A 14,349-nucleotide genomic window follows, 5' to 3' on the forward strand; every position below is an offset into this window, starting at 1 on the left:
GCAATAGAGCATATGCTACATATTTTATGTATGCCCCATGCCTCAAATTAAGAAGTTATAGATTAGAAGTGGACCTTGCTTGAATGTCACATGCAATAAATTAAGGAAAAATAGCCAAGTGGATTGTATTCCTCAATGGATCCTTGCTTTCACAAGTTGTGAACCTTGAGTCACTTTTACATTAACTTGGACAAGTGGTGGACCTAGAAACCAAGCTCTCCATGTTGAGATAAGTTGTAGGTAGGACAGTAGAACATAGACAACGATAATGGATGCAGTTTACTCGTCTCCTAATAATCCAATTGATTGAAACCATGGTATTTTAGTTGTTTTCATTGTGTATTGTATGTGCATAAAGTGGAATGAGACCTTAAGAAAACTCAAATTTTTGACAAAATCTCTATATTTTGTACATGATATATTGAAAGTTGTCCAACCTGGGAATTAGGATTTTCCCACTTTACCTAATATGGTCTTAAAGCACTTTGCTTTGCACAATGACAATAATTGCCAAGTAAAGTGTAAACATGGAAAAAAACAAGAAAAACTTAAACTTGGCTAACCTGGTAGTTGTTGCTGCAACCATTTGTCATGAAATTCCAAAGGAAAAGCTCGCGTAAAGGTGGCTCATAGCTAAATCTGCCGTGCGAGAGAGAGTTGTCGCATATTTATATTCGCCCTCTTGTATCATATACATGTGTCGTATACAGAATGAAAGAATCTACAAACATTTTGCCAAAAACTTCCCAAGTTTGTATGCTCATAGCATATGCCAAACGTGGGGAGCTTCAATGCAAGATGCATAAATAGAAGCCTTACTTCACTTAAGTTCATCGAATGGATGAGACAAGAATGTAACTTGAAAGCTCAAAGCTAACAGATGCCAGTGTGAAAATTCATATGGTGGTCAACATTGCATCTCGCTCCTAGCTGTGAATGTCAATGTTTGTTCCACGATGTTGCATGTACCCATTACCCATTTTGCCCGCTCCTATCAAGCTGCAATGGCTTGGAAATGAGTATGAATCCAATGGGCCCGTGCTCCCAGAAATATTTTATGATTGACCTTGTCGAACTGTAAATGTAACGCAAAAACAATAGAACATGTGTAAATTATTCATCGCATACCTGATTAGCACAGTGAATGATTACCATGATCCGTCATTCCATTGCATACGAGAGCTATCAAGCGCTTTTCTCAATAATTACTCTACTTCATGCTGTCAAGGGCCTTGCCCAATTCGCAATCAATTTGGAATCTTGGGAGCAAATTCAATGCTCCTGCTCCAATGGTGGTACACCAAGTGTGCGCCGGTCATGCCGAGCTCTATGCAATAGCTGCGCTACTGGTTGTTGCCAAGGACCATGCCCGATTTTCCAACAAAGTGAAGCTTGTGAACACTTTGATGCTCTAGTTGGGTGACACAAACCGTGTCCAAGAGTATCGTCGATCAGATCCTTGCTCTTTTGTCCCAATGATAAACATGTTGCGACCTGCTGCATGCCAAGCTTCTCGTAGCAAGATTCTTTGGAGCCATGGTCCTACCAGGTTGACTCAATGCCGACATCCGAATTTCCTTGTACAAAGTTGGCCGAGCGAAAGTTCTTCACTTGTATGCCGATTACGGCATCTCAAAAACTGGCATAAATGAAGCGAAAAATTTTCAAAACCTGCAAGAAGACGACAAAAACTTTCCGCATGGCAGCTCAAAGGTGATCTGGGTTACCCCACTACCACGCTTGTGGGTCCTGGAGTGCTCCTTGCGGACTCCGAAGGGAGACCTTGATGGCTGCATGCGGTGCATCCCATGGGCACCTACCCCTTTTTTTCTTTTAATTTATTAAGATGGCCCTAAGGCCAATTGCCCTTGGGCGCATAGTGTGAAAGAAAAACAAAAATAAAACTTACTGTAGTTGGCCATGGCGCAGCAGGCCGTCGAGGGCGCCAGCAAGAGAGAGAGAGATGGCGTTATGCCGCCTCCCGGGCACAGCCCCTATGATGGGAATTGTACCCCCTGGACTCGTGCTCTGATTGAGCCTTTCCTGGCTGCGTTTCACCGCGCTCGGAAAATCACCCCCCTCGCTGCAAGGGTCTCTGCACACGCAGCGTCTTGATCGCCTGGCAAGGAGTTGCACTTGCCCTTCTCCTCAAGAGGCTGTGCACGCGGTCCTCGACCTCGTTCCCGTCCTCGAATGCTAAGGGCTCCTGCCCACGGCAGTCCACCACGCCATGATGGCTTGTCAGAGAGAGAGAGAGAGAGAGAGAGAGAGAGAGAGAGAGAGAGAGAGAGAGAGAGAGAGAGCATCTATGAAGGCATGCATCGCCATGCACAATCACCATCTCCGCCTGCTCCCCCGCTCCTTCCTCTCCACCTTGCTCTGATACCAATATAAGAACCCTAGGAGCTAGAGACCTGGATCCTCCACCCAACCGCCCATACTTATAGGCTCTTAGCCTTAGGATCCCCTGTCCACACTACTAGCTAGCCCGTGGCCGAGGTCCGTGACCCCCCCTTAGGGTAGGTCCTTGCCCGTGGGACCCGTGTCCTGACAGAGTTGGCCACCAAGTCAGGCATTCAAGCTTTTGAAATGGGAGATATGGTAATGACTGAGATATCTTTTAAGAGACAACAAGCCTCTATTACTCCCTTGATTGTGACATTGAGGCTTCATGTCCAAAGCTATGTCGACAAAGAAGACTTTTTCTTCTCTCCTCTCCAACATGAGAATGCTATTCTAAGGGCACCATGGTTTCATTGCATGGCTGCCAACATGAAGTTCCCTAAAAGGAGAATCTACTTCACCTACAAGGGAAAGAACATGTATATAGATGCTAGTGAGCATGGTTGCACTATTCCACTTTAAAATCCTCCTGCTTTTGATAAGTCAATGAAGAGCTCAGTTTCTATGTACATGCTTTTTGTCAAAGAGTCTCTAAAAGATCCTAATGTTTCATCAAATGTAAATGGTAGAAATCAAGAAGAGTTAAACTTGTCTAATTTTCTAAAAGGATTCCAAGATGTGCTCATCGATGATATCCCCATGGACTTACCTCCAAAACGATGGGATGATGACCATTGAATTGAACTCCTTCCAGGAAGCTCACCACCTAACAAGACTCCTTATCGAGTCTCACAAGCTCAACAAGAGGATATCATGAGGCAAGTACAAAAATTGGTAGAGAAAGGGATGGTGAGGCCTAGTTCCTCTCCCTTTTGTTCTCTAGTCCTTTTAGTACAAAATAAAGATGGTACATACCATATGTGTGTGGACTATGGAGCACTAAACCATATCACTATCAAAAATAGATTTCCCATGCCTCGGGTAGAAGATATGTTTGATAAGCTACAAGGCTCTACGTACTTCAGTAGGATTGACCTTAAAAGTGGCTATCACCAAATAAGGATAGTGGATGAAGATATCCTAGAGACCGCGTTTCTCACAATGTTTGGTCTTTTATCTAGTCATGTCTTTTGGTTTGACTAGTGCACCAGCTACGTTCAATTGTCTAATGGAGAAAAAATTTAGACCTTATTGTAAATTCACTGCAGTGTTATTTGATGATATCATCATCTACTCCAAGTCTTTGGAGGAACATAAGAAACATCTTCAAGTGATTTTTCAAGCATTGAGGGAGAACAAGCTTTTTCTAAACCAAAAGAAAAGTGAATTCTTCCTTCAAGAGATTCAATACCTAGGTCATATTATCTCTCAAGCTGGTATCCGTATGGATCCATCAAAGTTTGAGGTAATAAAAGCATGGCCTAATCCAAGGAATCTACATGAGCTAAGAAGCTTTATTGGTATGTGCGCATACTATAGACGCTTCATAGCAAAATTCTCTCAAATAGCACGACCACTACATGACTTAACTAAGAAGAACATTAAGTATGTATGGACTACTAGGGAGAAAAATGCTTTTGATAAGCTCAAGGAGAAGTTTACCTCCCAACCATTCCTCATGCTTCCAGATCTCTCAAAGACATTTGAGGTCCAATGTGATGCTTGTGGTGATTTCCTTGGAGCAGTTTTGCTTCAAGAAGGGCATGCCATAGCATATGAGAGCCGAAGGCTCAATAACGAGGCTTGGGCATTTATGAGAAAGGACTTTAGCTTTTCTACATGCCGTAGACACATGGAAGCACTACCTATTGGGAACTCCATTTATTCTACAAACCGACCACCAAAGTCTCAAGTATTTCATGATGCAAATCAAGGTTTTCGACAAACAAATGAGGTGGGCAAATTTTCTTTTGAAATTTAATTTCCATATTGCTCATATTGCTGGTAAGCACAATCAAGTGGTCGATGTACTTTCACGATGACCAAAAGTTAATGCGGTGTCTATAGCTACTCACAATGATCTATCTTCTATGATAGATGAGTATGCTACTGAGCTGACTTTAGAGACATAATGTCAGCCCTTGCTTTGGGGAAGAAAGAGGAACCATTCACCTTGCAGGATGGTTATCTTCTCCATGGAAATAGGCTATGTGCTACCCATTCCCTTGTGAGAAAGTTATGTATGAATCCCATGCACCTCCCTATGCGGGGCATAGAGGTATTCAACCTACTCTCTGAGGAGTAGAGACGTATTTCTATTGGCCTACCATGAAAGTGGACATACAAGAGTATGTTTCAAAATGTGTAGTATGCCAAAAGACGAGATATGATAGAGGGAAGCAACTTGGATTACTCCAACCATTGCCTATCCCAAATTCACCATGGGATCCGGAGAGTATATCCATGGATTTCATCTTTGGATTACCCAAGTCTATCCATGAGAATACGGGAATATGGACAATAGTTGACAGGTTAGCCAAACAAGAACACTTTATTCATGTCAAGAATACTATTAAGGCACATCAAATGGCAACTCTCTTCATATCATTGATCTTCAAACACCATGGATTACCAACATCCATCGTGTCAGATAGAGATCCTAGAATGACCAGTAATTAATTTCTGGAAAGGTCTCTTTGAAAATCTAGGAACAAGATTGAATTTCTCTTCGGCCTATCATCCACAAACGGATGGCCAAAGTGAGATAGCCAATCTTACGATACTTGATCTACTCAATACTTATGTTACCAAAGTAAATCAACGCTCACAATGGGAAAAGTACTTACCTCTTGTAGAGTATTCCTACAATAATACTATACATACTTCTACGGGAAAAGCAGCTTTTGAGATCATTGAGGGAAGACTGGTTACACCCTGTGAGATCCCCTTCTACTAAGAGTGCATTCCCACATCAAGCTACACGAAGGCATTGCCAATATACAATGCGGTCAAGTGCGGTACATTCCGGGCACATACAACTATTCCAAATGATTTTCTCATATTGAACTATTCATTTAATGTGGTAAAAGAAGGGGAAATAATAGTTAAAAAATAATTATGCGCTTTGAGATCTATCTCAGGACGGGACCAAGAGGGCGAGAAGGATACTTCTCATTAAGGGTCCAAAAAGGGAGATGGTCTACCAAAGAGCAATGAGCAACTAATGGATCTTAAAAGACCTTAGGGTTAGATTCATTAAAGACCTCCAAAGGCTAGTGTTAAAAGTCCTTAGACCTAGGACCTTAGGGTATTTTAGACCTTAGACAAGATAAGCATGTGCTTGAGGTGCTTGTCGTACTTGACGACTAAGGTTCTTGTTGTTCTTGATGACTAAGGTGCTTGTCATGCTTGATGACTAAGGTGCTTGAGGTGCTTGTTGTGCTTGATGACTAAGGTTCTTGTTGTTCTTGATGACTAAGGCGCTTGTCATGCTTGATGACTAAGGTGCTTGAGGTGCTTCATGACTAAGGTGCTTGAGGGGCTTGAGGTGTTCCAAAGTCAACCATGATCTCTACAAAGGAGGGGGCAAGGCCTAAAGCTAGGGACATGAGAGAGAACACACACACACACACACACACACACTCAAAGCAAGCCCAAGACTCAAGATTCAATTAGGACACATGTCAAGAACTTACGGAAGCTGTCATCATAAGGTGCCTAACACCTATTGAATGGCCTCTAAAGGGGTCCAATGAGAATTTAGTTCAGCTAAATAATTTTTCAAGCATTATTCAAGACCTCTCTCTCAAAGGGTTAAGGAGGACACTTATCCAAATGCTACCCTTGTTGCTTGATATGCCCGACGCATGTGATTGGCTAATCATGACCAGGTCCAATCAGATCAAATCTTGATCTAGAAGAGGGGGTTGACCCAAGCAAGGAGGGGGGTAGCTTGTGCATATACTCCCTCTCACACACTTTCACACACTATCATTTTCATTGTGTGTTGAGCAAGAACTCCATCTCCTTCTCCAAGCTTGAGAAGTTGAGAGCCTACACCAACAACTCTTGGCTTTGGAATTCAAGTCCAGCCAAGAGCCATGCCTCAAAGCAAAAGCTTGACATCTTGTTCATCTCCATTACTATGCTATTATGCTATGCTAAGCTACAAGAGTAATAACAAGTGTGAGGAGACTATTTCTTTCTTGTATGCTACTTCTTCCTCTTCCCTACCCTCACTCCCCGCTAGCTCTCTCCACCTTCAAAGGTGTTTGAGGTCTTGGGATTGAGGCCAGGGATAAGTTAATCCTTTGGTAAGATAGTTAAGGGAATAGCCTTGGTGCATGAAGCTTACCATCTTCATTGCACAAGCAAGGTCTCAAGAAACAATTTTTTTTGTATTGTACCAAGTCTCTCTTCATGGGATAATCTATAATAAAAAAGCCTTTCGGAGGGGGACCGGATCCAAGTAAATTCACTCCTCAGGTGTTGTCAATTTCTCTAATTCTCTCTCTCTCTCTTACAAGTATTGTTCATGCCAAGATAATTAGGTGTAATGTTCATTTTGCTACCTTTAATAAAGTACTCTTCTTATGCTCCTTAAGAGTTCTCTTAAAGGAAATGGTCATATTGTTATTTCAATTCCGGTACAATCAATCTCATAGACATATTCCACTACATAAACTACTGAAACGATGACCAACTCAACCTATCGTGTCCTAGAAGGATTGTAATCAACTTGAAAAGTTAAACTTGTTGATGACCCCTTGGCCAATTTATGACCTCTCTCCTTGAAAGTACAACCATGAAGAGATCGAGCATCGATCATCAACACACATGGAGTAATTTGGTATTAGTTGGGTTATACCCCTAAAAATACCAAAGATAAAGATAAGTATCTTGGGAGTTCAAACAAGTTATCACCTAGTTTGAGGCTCTCTTAGTGTATTCAGGTTGTCCCAGGTATTAAGTTTTCTTTCTAGCGAGATTATGCATATATGCTTGCTATCCGCAAAAAGCATAGACCATGCTTTAGTGTAATGAGTTCACGATACTTGCATTCCATGCATGCATACTACAAAAATAGTGTGATAAGCCCTTGGTTTTAATGACAGTATCAATAGTCTGAATTGATGGCATACGTGCCTTGAAAAATTTGTATTGTTGGTCATTGCAAACCATAATTGTGAGTATATATCCTAGTATTGCCCATTTACTAAGCATGTGTGCCTCTATCCTTGCTCCCAAATCAATGGATAATACTTTGGCACGAAATAGAAACCTTTATTCACTCTATGTCTTTCTTCAAAGCACTTTTCTTTGTACAACAAAGAAATATTTTTCAAATGAAATGTTAAAGACAAAAAAACAAGTAGAAATTGGTGAACCTTGTCGCCCCTCTAAGAGTAGTTTCCTTTGCTTGAATCTGGCTCATAGCCATGTATGCGGAGCAATTTAGAGCTATCGGATGTACCCTGCATGCCATCCTGGCTTGGGTCATACCAACCTCCAAGAAAAAATCAGGTAGACATGTTACCAAGTTTCCCCAAGTTTGTATGCTTATAGCATATTCTAAACTTTGGAAGCTTATATGTAATATGCCTTGAAATGAAGATGTGCTTTGCACAAGTGCATTTAAAAGGTGAGACATAACACAACTTGAGTGCTCATAGCTAACAAGTGCTTCTTTTGACACACAGATGTCAAAGCAAAAGAAAATCGACATTGTCGATCTTTCATAGAGGAATGAACTTGCCGGATCGTGTAGCCTACTGAGAATCATAAGATTGCCCAATATTACAAGAGGTAGATCTTGAAACTTAGCTATCAAATGTCATCTAACTGCCAAAATTCTCTTGAGTGAAGCAACATTTGCTTATGAAGTCGGTATTGTAGAAAATCCTACAAGATGAAATATGTGCAAAAATGAAACCTAAATTTAAGATACTTACCATCTTTTTGTGACCACCGTCTTTGGCATTGGAAGCTGTAGCAATCACGGTATGGTTGGCTGATATAGAATATTACATACGTGTAGAAGCCATGGTGTAACCTGGACCATTGTCTTGATCAAGTTAAGTGGAGAAACACTTAATTTGCCTAGGAGCCATGCCCTAGCAAAAATTCAAACCTCAAACTTGGAGATGGAGAAAGAGAGATAGATGTCGGTTGCTTGGGTTTTAGGTAGAGAGAGGCTTGTGAGTAGTAGAGAGGGGCAAAAGGTGCTCCCTACAAATGATTTTCACCCATGTGTTGGAGTTCAAGTTATCGGTGTTTGAACCTATGGGTCGGAGTTCAAGGCATATGCATATGGCAAGGAACCAACACGATGTATACAAAACATTATGGATGTGCTACAGACAATCCATTGTTGATGGTCAGATATTGGACATGATGTGTTCCAAAAGTTCATTGTCGAGAAAAATTTGGAGGTGATGTGCTCATAGTTCGCAAATTGGGATTCTTAGATGTAGTGTGGTCTACAGTTCAATTTTCTGTGAGGCAATTGGTGCTCAGGATGGAATTCTTCTCGGGTGACAAGGTGATAGTAGCAAATCCATGGTGTATCGAGTAGGGAGTTTTGTTCGGGTGTGCATGGTAGCTGCTTCATCCACTCGTTCTTCCTATAGAGAGGGTGTTAAAGTTATAGCATCTCGATTGAATAGCCCAATTTGACCCCAACATTGTCTCTCTGTCGTGTGTTCTCTCCCTCATTGTACAATGATGACAATTTTTTATTGTTTTTTTGGAAGGCGGGGGGAGTTTGCACAATCTAAAAGCTTGAGTGCAATTTTACAGTTTATAACTATTTTAAAGTTTTTTCTTGCGACTAATGAGAACACATACACTTGGACCCTAAATGTAGGCACTTGAAGTCCATAGCTCCACCAAATGTTGCACGACATACAAGTTACTAAGGTGTAGGAACCCATTGTGGACAACCATTTGGCCGTTGGGTACATTGTGTGGGTACAAGGCAAGGTAAGAAGAGGCTTCAATGTTGGCTAGATCGAACAGTAAGATTTAAAAAGGCTTGGGTGCGTTTGAGCTTCTTTGCAAGTCGATGTTTGAAAAAGGCGTGTTCACACGTGGCTTGCGAGGCGGAGGAGGTGGTGGAAGGCGGCGGGATTGGCGCAGGAGACGCGCACGGCGCCCGGGTAGTCGAAGCAGTGCCCGCTCTCTTGCGCCGTGCTCTGTAGAAGCGCCATCACCAGCGGATGCCCCAGCTGCGACGCCCTCACCAGCACCCGATGCTGCCCATTCACCACAAGCGGCACGCACCCTCTCGGCACCGCCGCCACCTTCTTCCTATTCTTCAGGTGCTGGTGTGCCTGCTTATGGCGGCCACCGACTCCTTGTATTGCGATCGGGGTGTGTGAGTCCGATCCATCTGGCAGCAGCCTCTGGAGGGTGATACAGCTATATGCGGCAGGAGTGTGTTGCAGGCCCTCGACCTGGCTGCAGTTAATGGGGTGTTCTGGCAGAGTATTGACCGGCTGTGAGCAGAGTACAGACCGGCTGTTTGCAGAGTACCGAATGGCTATTTTGGCAGAGTACCGACAGGCTCTTTGCAGCAGTTTGTTCAGTAACTTGGCCATGGAGACGCCCACGCCCCCTGCTTGGTCTTTTTCCTTTTCGTGGGTGGGTTGGGGGGGAGAGAGAGAGAGAGAGAGAGAGAGAGAGAGGAAGAATAAGAAGAAAAGCTTACAAAACTATTCGGAGAGAGGGAGGGAGGGAGGGAGGGAGCCGCGCGATACAATGTCCCTTCTACGCCATTCACTCGTATAACTGCTAATCCACTGGACAAGATGACTGACCTTTCGTGGGCTCCCTCTAGGCTCTGACCCGGTTTGCCTTACCGATCCAGCTCGCAAAGCCGGCGTGTCCGTGGTCAACAGGTACTTGTAGACAGTCCTCGAAGAAAAGTTTTTCCAAAAACTTGGAAAACCTGCATGTGAGAAATTTTAGAGGTAAATTGATCACTTTAGAAAATTTTTACACTAAATTTTCTAGCCTTTTTCACCTTCAAATTTAAAATTTAGAGGTAAAACTCAAGCTTTGTATAGGTCAGATTATACTAAGCCTATGTTTTTTCAAGCATTGGAGTAGAGTTAAACATCAACGTTTTGAAGTTCAATGTGTGATCTAAGCACTTGATCTCACCATATGGCGAAGGAAGTTTTTTAAGTTAGGATCGAAGGAAGTGTTTTTTTCAAGCATTGGCCCGTAGAGTTAAACATCAACGTTTTGAAGTTCAATGTGTGATTTAAGCACTTGATCTCCTACATGGCAAAGGAAGTGTTGCAAGTTAGGAGAAAGGAGTCATTGAGGTCACATCGATGGAGTATTGATAGCGTTGTTCGAGGGTCAATGCAACTATAGTAGATCACAAGTAGTTGCAAGTAGTAACCATGGATATTGGTGTTTGCCCAAATACCCCTCCGTTGAGTAACAAAACCTTTTCCTAAAAATCTGTGGAAGCGTTTTTCTACCATTATCGGGAGACTCTGCATGTTTGGATGGTTCTCTCAAATTCTTGTCGATATGTGTATATATAAGCTCTGAAGTCCAAACAATCAAATATGCAGAACAACATGCAAGGAGAAAAATATACAATGCATTCATGTCATCCATATTGATGTCACATTAACTAGTGTCATGTTTTACTTATCATGTAAATTGCAGCCCATGCTTGAAGCCCATTGATGCTAGTAGTGAGGAAATGTAGTTGCATCTAGGAAAAACTTCAACATAGATTACAAAAGGCTATGTGTGTGTGTGTGTGCACGTGCAAGCGTGCATGCACTTTTTTTTTACTTATGTATACACATTTGTGTGTTTGTATGTGTATATACATACATAAAAAACAAATACACACATATATACATATAAAGTTGAGAATTGAAATGAAGAGAGCCTAGTCACTTGGTCATCTATCTTGGCCTCTTGTTTGTTCAATTCCTGAAGATTAGGCAAGTGTTCTTCAAATGTGAACTAGTGAGGGATAAAGAGCGAGAAGTTTTGCACAAGACGAGTGTGGTCTACCATAAACCCTACCCCTTGTTTGTAACTCCGCTACTTTGTTTTGACCTTGGAGAACAACTCTAAAGTAGAGCGTTACCACTTGTGGTGTTGAATCTGAAGAAGTCACATAAAGATAGGCATAGCGAGGAGAGAAGGAAGGGGGGTATCTTTGAGAAGTGTAATAGTGTTTGAAAAGCCAATTTTTGAAGCAAGGTGCACTACTTTGAGAGAGAGAGAGAGAGAGAGAGACATTGTTAACTTTTTTGTTGCAAGTAGCAGGTTTCATAATCCTTCTTTTTCAAAAAATTTTCATCTTCACATTGAGTCCATGATTGAAAAAGACTAAAGTAGGTAGTATCAATGTCTTCATTAGCTAGAATCTATAGAGATCCCTTGGGCATTCCAAAAAGAAAAGGGAGTTTGAGTTGGAATGAAACTTCTCCTTCGATATCAAATTAAACTTAAAAAGTAAAAACATTCTTTTTATTCAATTACTTGAGAGAGAGAAGAAAATAAAAGGGGAAAAGGGGGAGAGGGGGAGTTGCACGTCAATCTTCTTCTTTTCTATGCTTGAGGACACCACAAAGGCCACCATAGGTTTGTAGCCTAGTGGTTTCCCAAGCTTGACCCTCATGGATTCAATGTGGTGAGTTTAAATTATGAGTGGTTTTGTGTAGCCTTTTAAATGGAGAGTGGCCACGTGGAGTATCTTGAGGAGATTCCATATAAAGAATTAAAAGTAGATCAAGTAGAGATTAGGGACAAAGGACTTAATCAGTATTGACAAAATATATATCATTTTTGGCTTGTGAAAGGTTAGTCCACACAAGAGTTTCCGGTCTATTGAGAGAAAGAAGATAGGTCTTTGATGGGAATATAGTGCAAGCGCGGGATTGTTGGGGTATGTTTTGAGTCACAAAGTCCCTTTTTGGTATATGTTGGAAACCCCTCTACAAAGGATATGCCACGTTTGCATTATTATTTTTGAGTTAATTCAAAAAAAAAAGTTTCCACTCCTTTTTTTTCTTCAAAACTCACAATTTGTGAGTGAATTGGGATTAAATTGCGAGTGAATTGTATTAATCCCACAAACAAAATTACAACACAACCTCAAGCTCAGGCCGAGCCTTGAGGTGCTGACAAATACAAATTGGATGTCTATAGCCTCTCACCGCGGCTAATCATAATCGTCTTTACAACATAGGTGAACTATAGTTCAAGGCTTTTACTTATTGCAGGCTAAGTTGCACTTACACGTTCGCACAACAAAAATTGTACTTATAATTTGGTATTATATGCTATATATCCATATTGTATGCGAATATCCGAATAAAATGTATTTCGATCGAAACATATTTCGATCAAAATATTTACTCTATAAAAAAGCACCACGTCAATTCATTTGAACTCCCGTGAATAGGGCACTTAAGATAGATAGATAGATAGATAGATAGATAGAGAGAGAGAGAGAGAGAAAGAGAGAGAGACAACACGTGATTGCTACAAGATTTTCAGTAACATGTATTTATTTTTTATTCTTCTTTTTGTTTTTTTCCTCTAATTTTGTCTTTGCTAGCGCTATTGTTGTGGAGCATTGCTCACACCTCTGTGTTAGTTTATAGGTCAAGGCCCTCTCTTTGACTGTGTTGACCCCTGTGTCACACTACAAAGAGAGATGGAGTTTAAAACCCATCCTTGGCTGTGTTGATCCTCGTGTCAACTGCAAAGGGGGGTTTAGACTTTAGACGCTTCCTCCTTGGCTGATGCTGACCTTCGTGTCTCACTACAGGGAGTAGCTTAGGACGTAAAATTAGATTCGTCATCTTTGGTTGTTGTTGACCACTACGTCGCACTGTAGGGAGGGGTTAGGTATGTTAGATCCTTCGTTCCTAGCTGCTGATGACCATTGCACCACACTACAGGAAAATTGAGTTTAATAGATTCCTCATTGTTGACCACCGTGTCACACTTCACGGAGGGGTTATGTATTTTAAATCCTTTGTTCTTGGCTATTTGCCAACCACCATATCACACTGCAGGATGATTGGATTTAATAGATTCCCTGTCTCTAGCTGTTGCTGATCATGACCACCGCATCATAGTCCAGAGAGAGGTTAGGTATTTTAAATCCTTCGTTCCTAGTTGTTGATGACCATCGTGTCGCACTGCAGGTTGATTGGGTTTAATAGATTTTCTCTCTCTGGCTATTGGTGACCACCGCGTCGCACTGCGAGGAGGGGCTAGGTTATTTTAAATCCTTCATCCATGGCTATTGCTGACTACCATGTCGCACTACATGAAGATTGGTTTTAATAGATTCATTGTCTCTGGTCGTTGCTGACCACCGCATCGCATTGCAGGGAGGGATTATGTATTTTTCGATCTTTCATTAACTGGTTGTTGTTGACCATTGTGTTGCACTGCAGAAAGTGGTACCATATCATATAGTTTCTCATTTTCAAATGCTACTGGTCATTGTGCTGCTTTGTAAAGAGGACTATTGTCATTTTAGAGTTGTAAATAACCATTTTAAATCATGAAATGTTTTTATATTTTTCTATTTACAATCATATAAGTCACAAATTTATCTCTTCTAGATCTATCTTAATTTTATTTTCTTTGTGAATTTTTAGGCTTCAATCATATTAAAGACAAACTTATCATGTCAGCATCAATCATTTTTTATACTCTTATTGTATCTCTCTATGGAACTTCAGATGATCATTTGCATCGGGCATTTGATCCACTTTAGGCAAAGTTTGATGATATTGTGATTGAACTTGTGGAGCAGTGTTTGCCGAACCTGTGTGACATGGCGTTCCCTGTTTCATTTGATCAAGTTGTGCACACTAATAGAGTTATGCACAACACAGTAAAGCAACTATTGGGCCAAGTCACTAGAAGATCTGAAAGTATGTTTTATCCAAAAATCAAATCCAAATGTGGAATCAAAGAGAAAATGCATCTTGTGTCACAGCTACATTTAGGATTGAAAAGCAAGGATAGAGTTGAACACTCTTCTAAATGTTCTAGGACTGAAGA

The 14,349-nt window shown here is 41.3% G+C and overlaps 1 protein-coding gene across 1 annotated transcript; it reads right to left on the reverse strand.

Annotated features, from left to right (window-relative positions):
- Nucleotides 1-9,075: 9,075 nt before the first annotated feature.
- On the reverse strand, nt 9,076-9,980 carry LOC147457687 (uncharacterized). Its single transcript, XM_086513638.1, has one exon. The coding sequence runs from the start codon at nt 9,879-9,881 to the stop codon at nt 9,366-9,368; it is 516 nt and encodes a 171-aa protein (XP_086369764.1). The 5' UTR covers nt 9,882-9,980; the 3' UTR covers nt 9,076-9,365.
- Between the last annotated feature and the right edge of the window lie 4,369 nt (nt 9,981-14,349).

The sequence above is a fragment of the Adiantum capillus-veneris genome, chromosome 5 (assembly GCF_014529385.1).
Source record: "Adiantum capillus-veneris isolate H3 chromosome 5, ASM1452938v2, whole genome shotgun sequence".
NCBI classification, from domain to species: domain Eukaryota; kingdom Viridiplantae; phylum Streptophyta; class Polypodiopsida; order Polypodiales; family Pteridaceae; genus Adiantum; species Adiantum capillus-veneris.

Bases quoted from the DNA above. Each gene is read 5' to 3' on its own strand.
- LOC147457687 (XM_086513638.1), bottom strand. From the start codon at position 9,881: ATGGCCAAGTTACTGAACAAACTGCTGCAAAGAGCCTGTCGGTACTCT.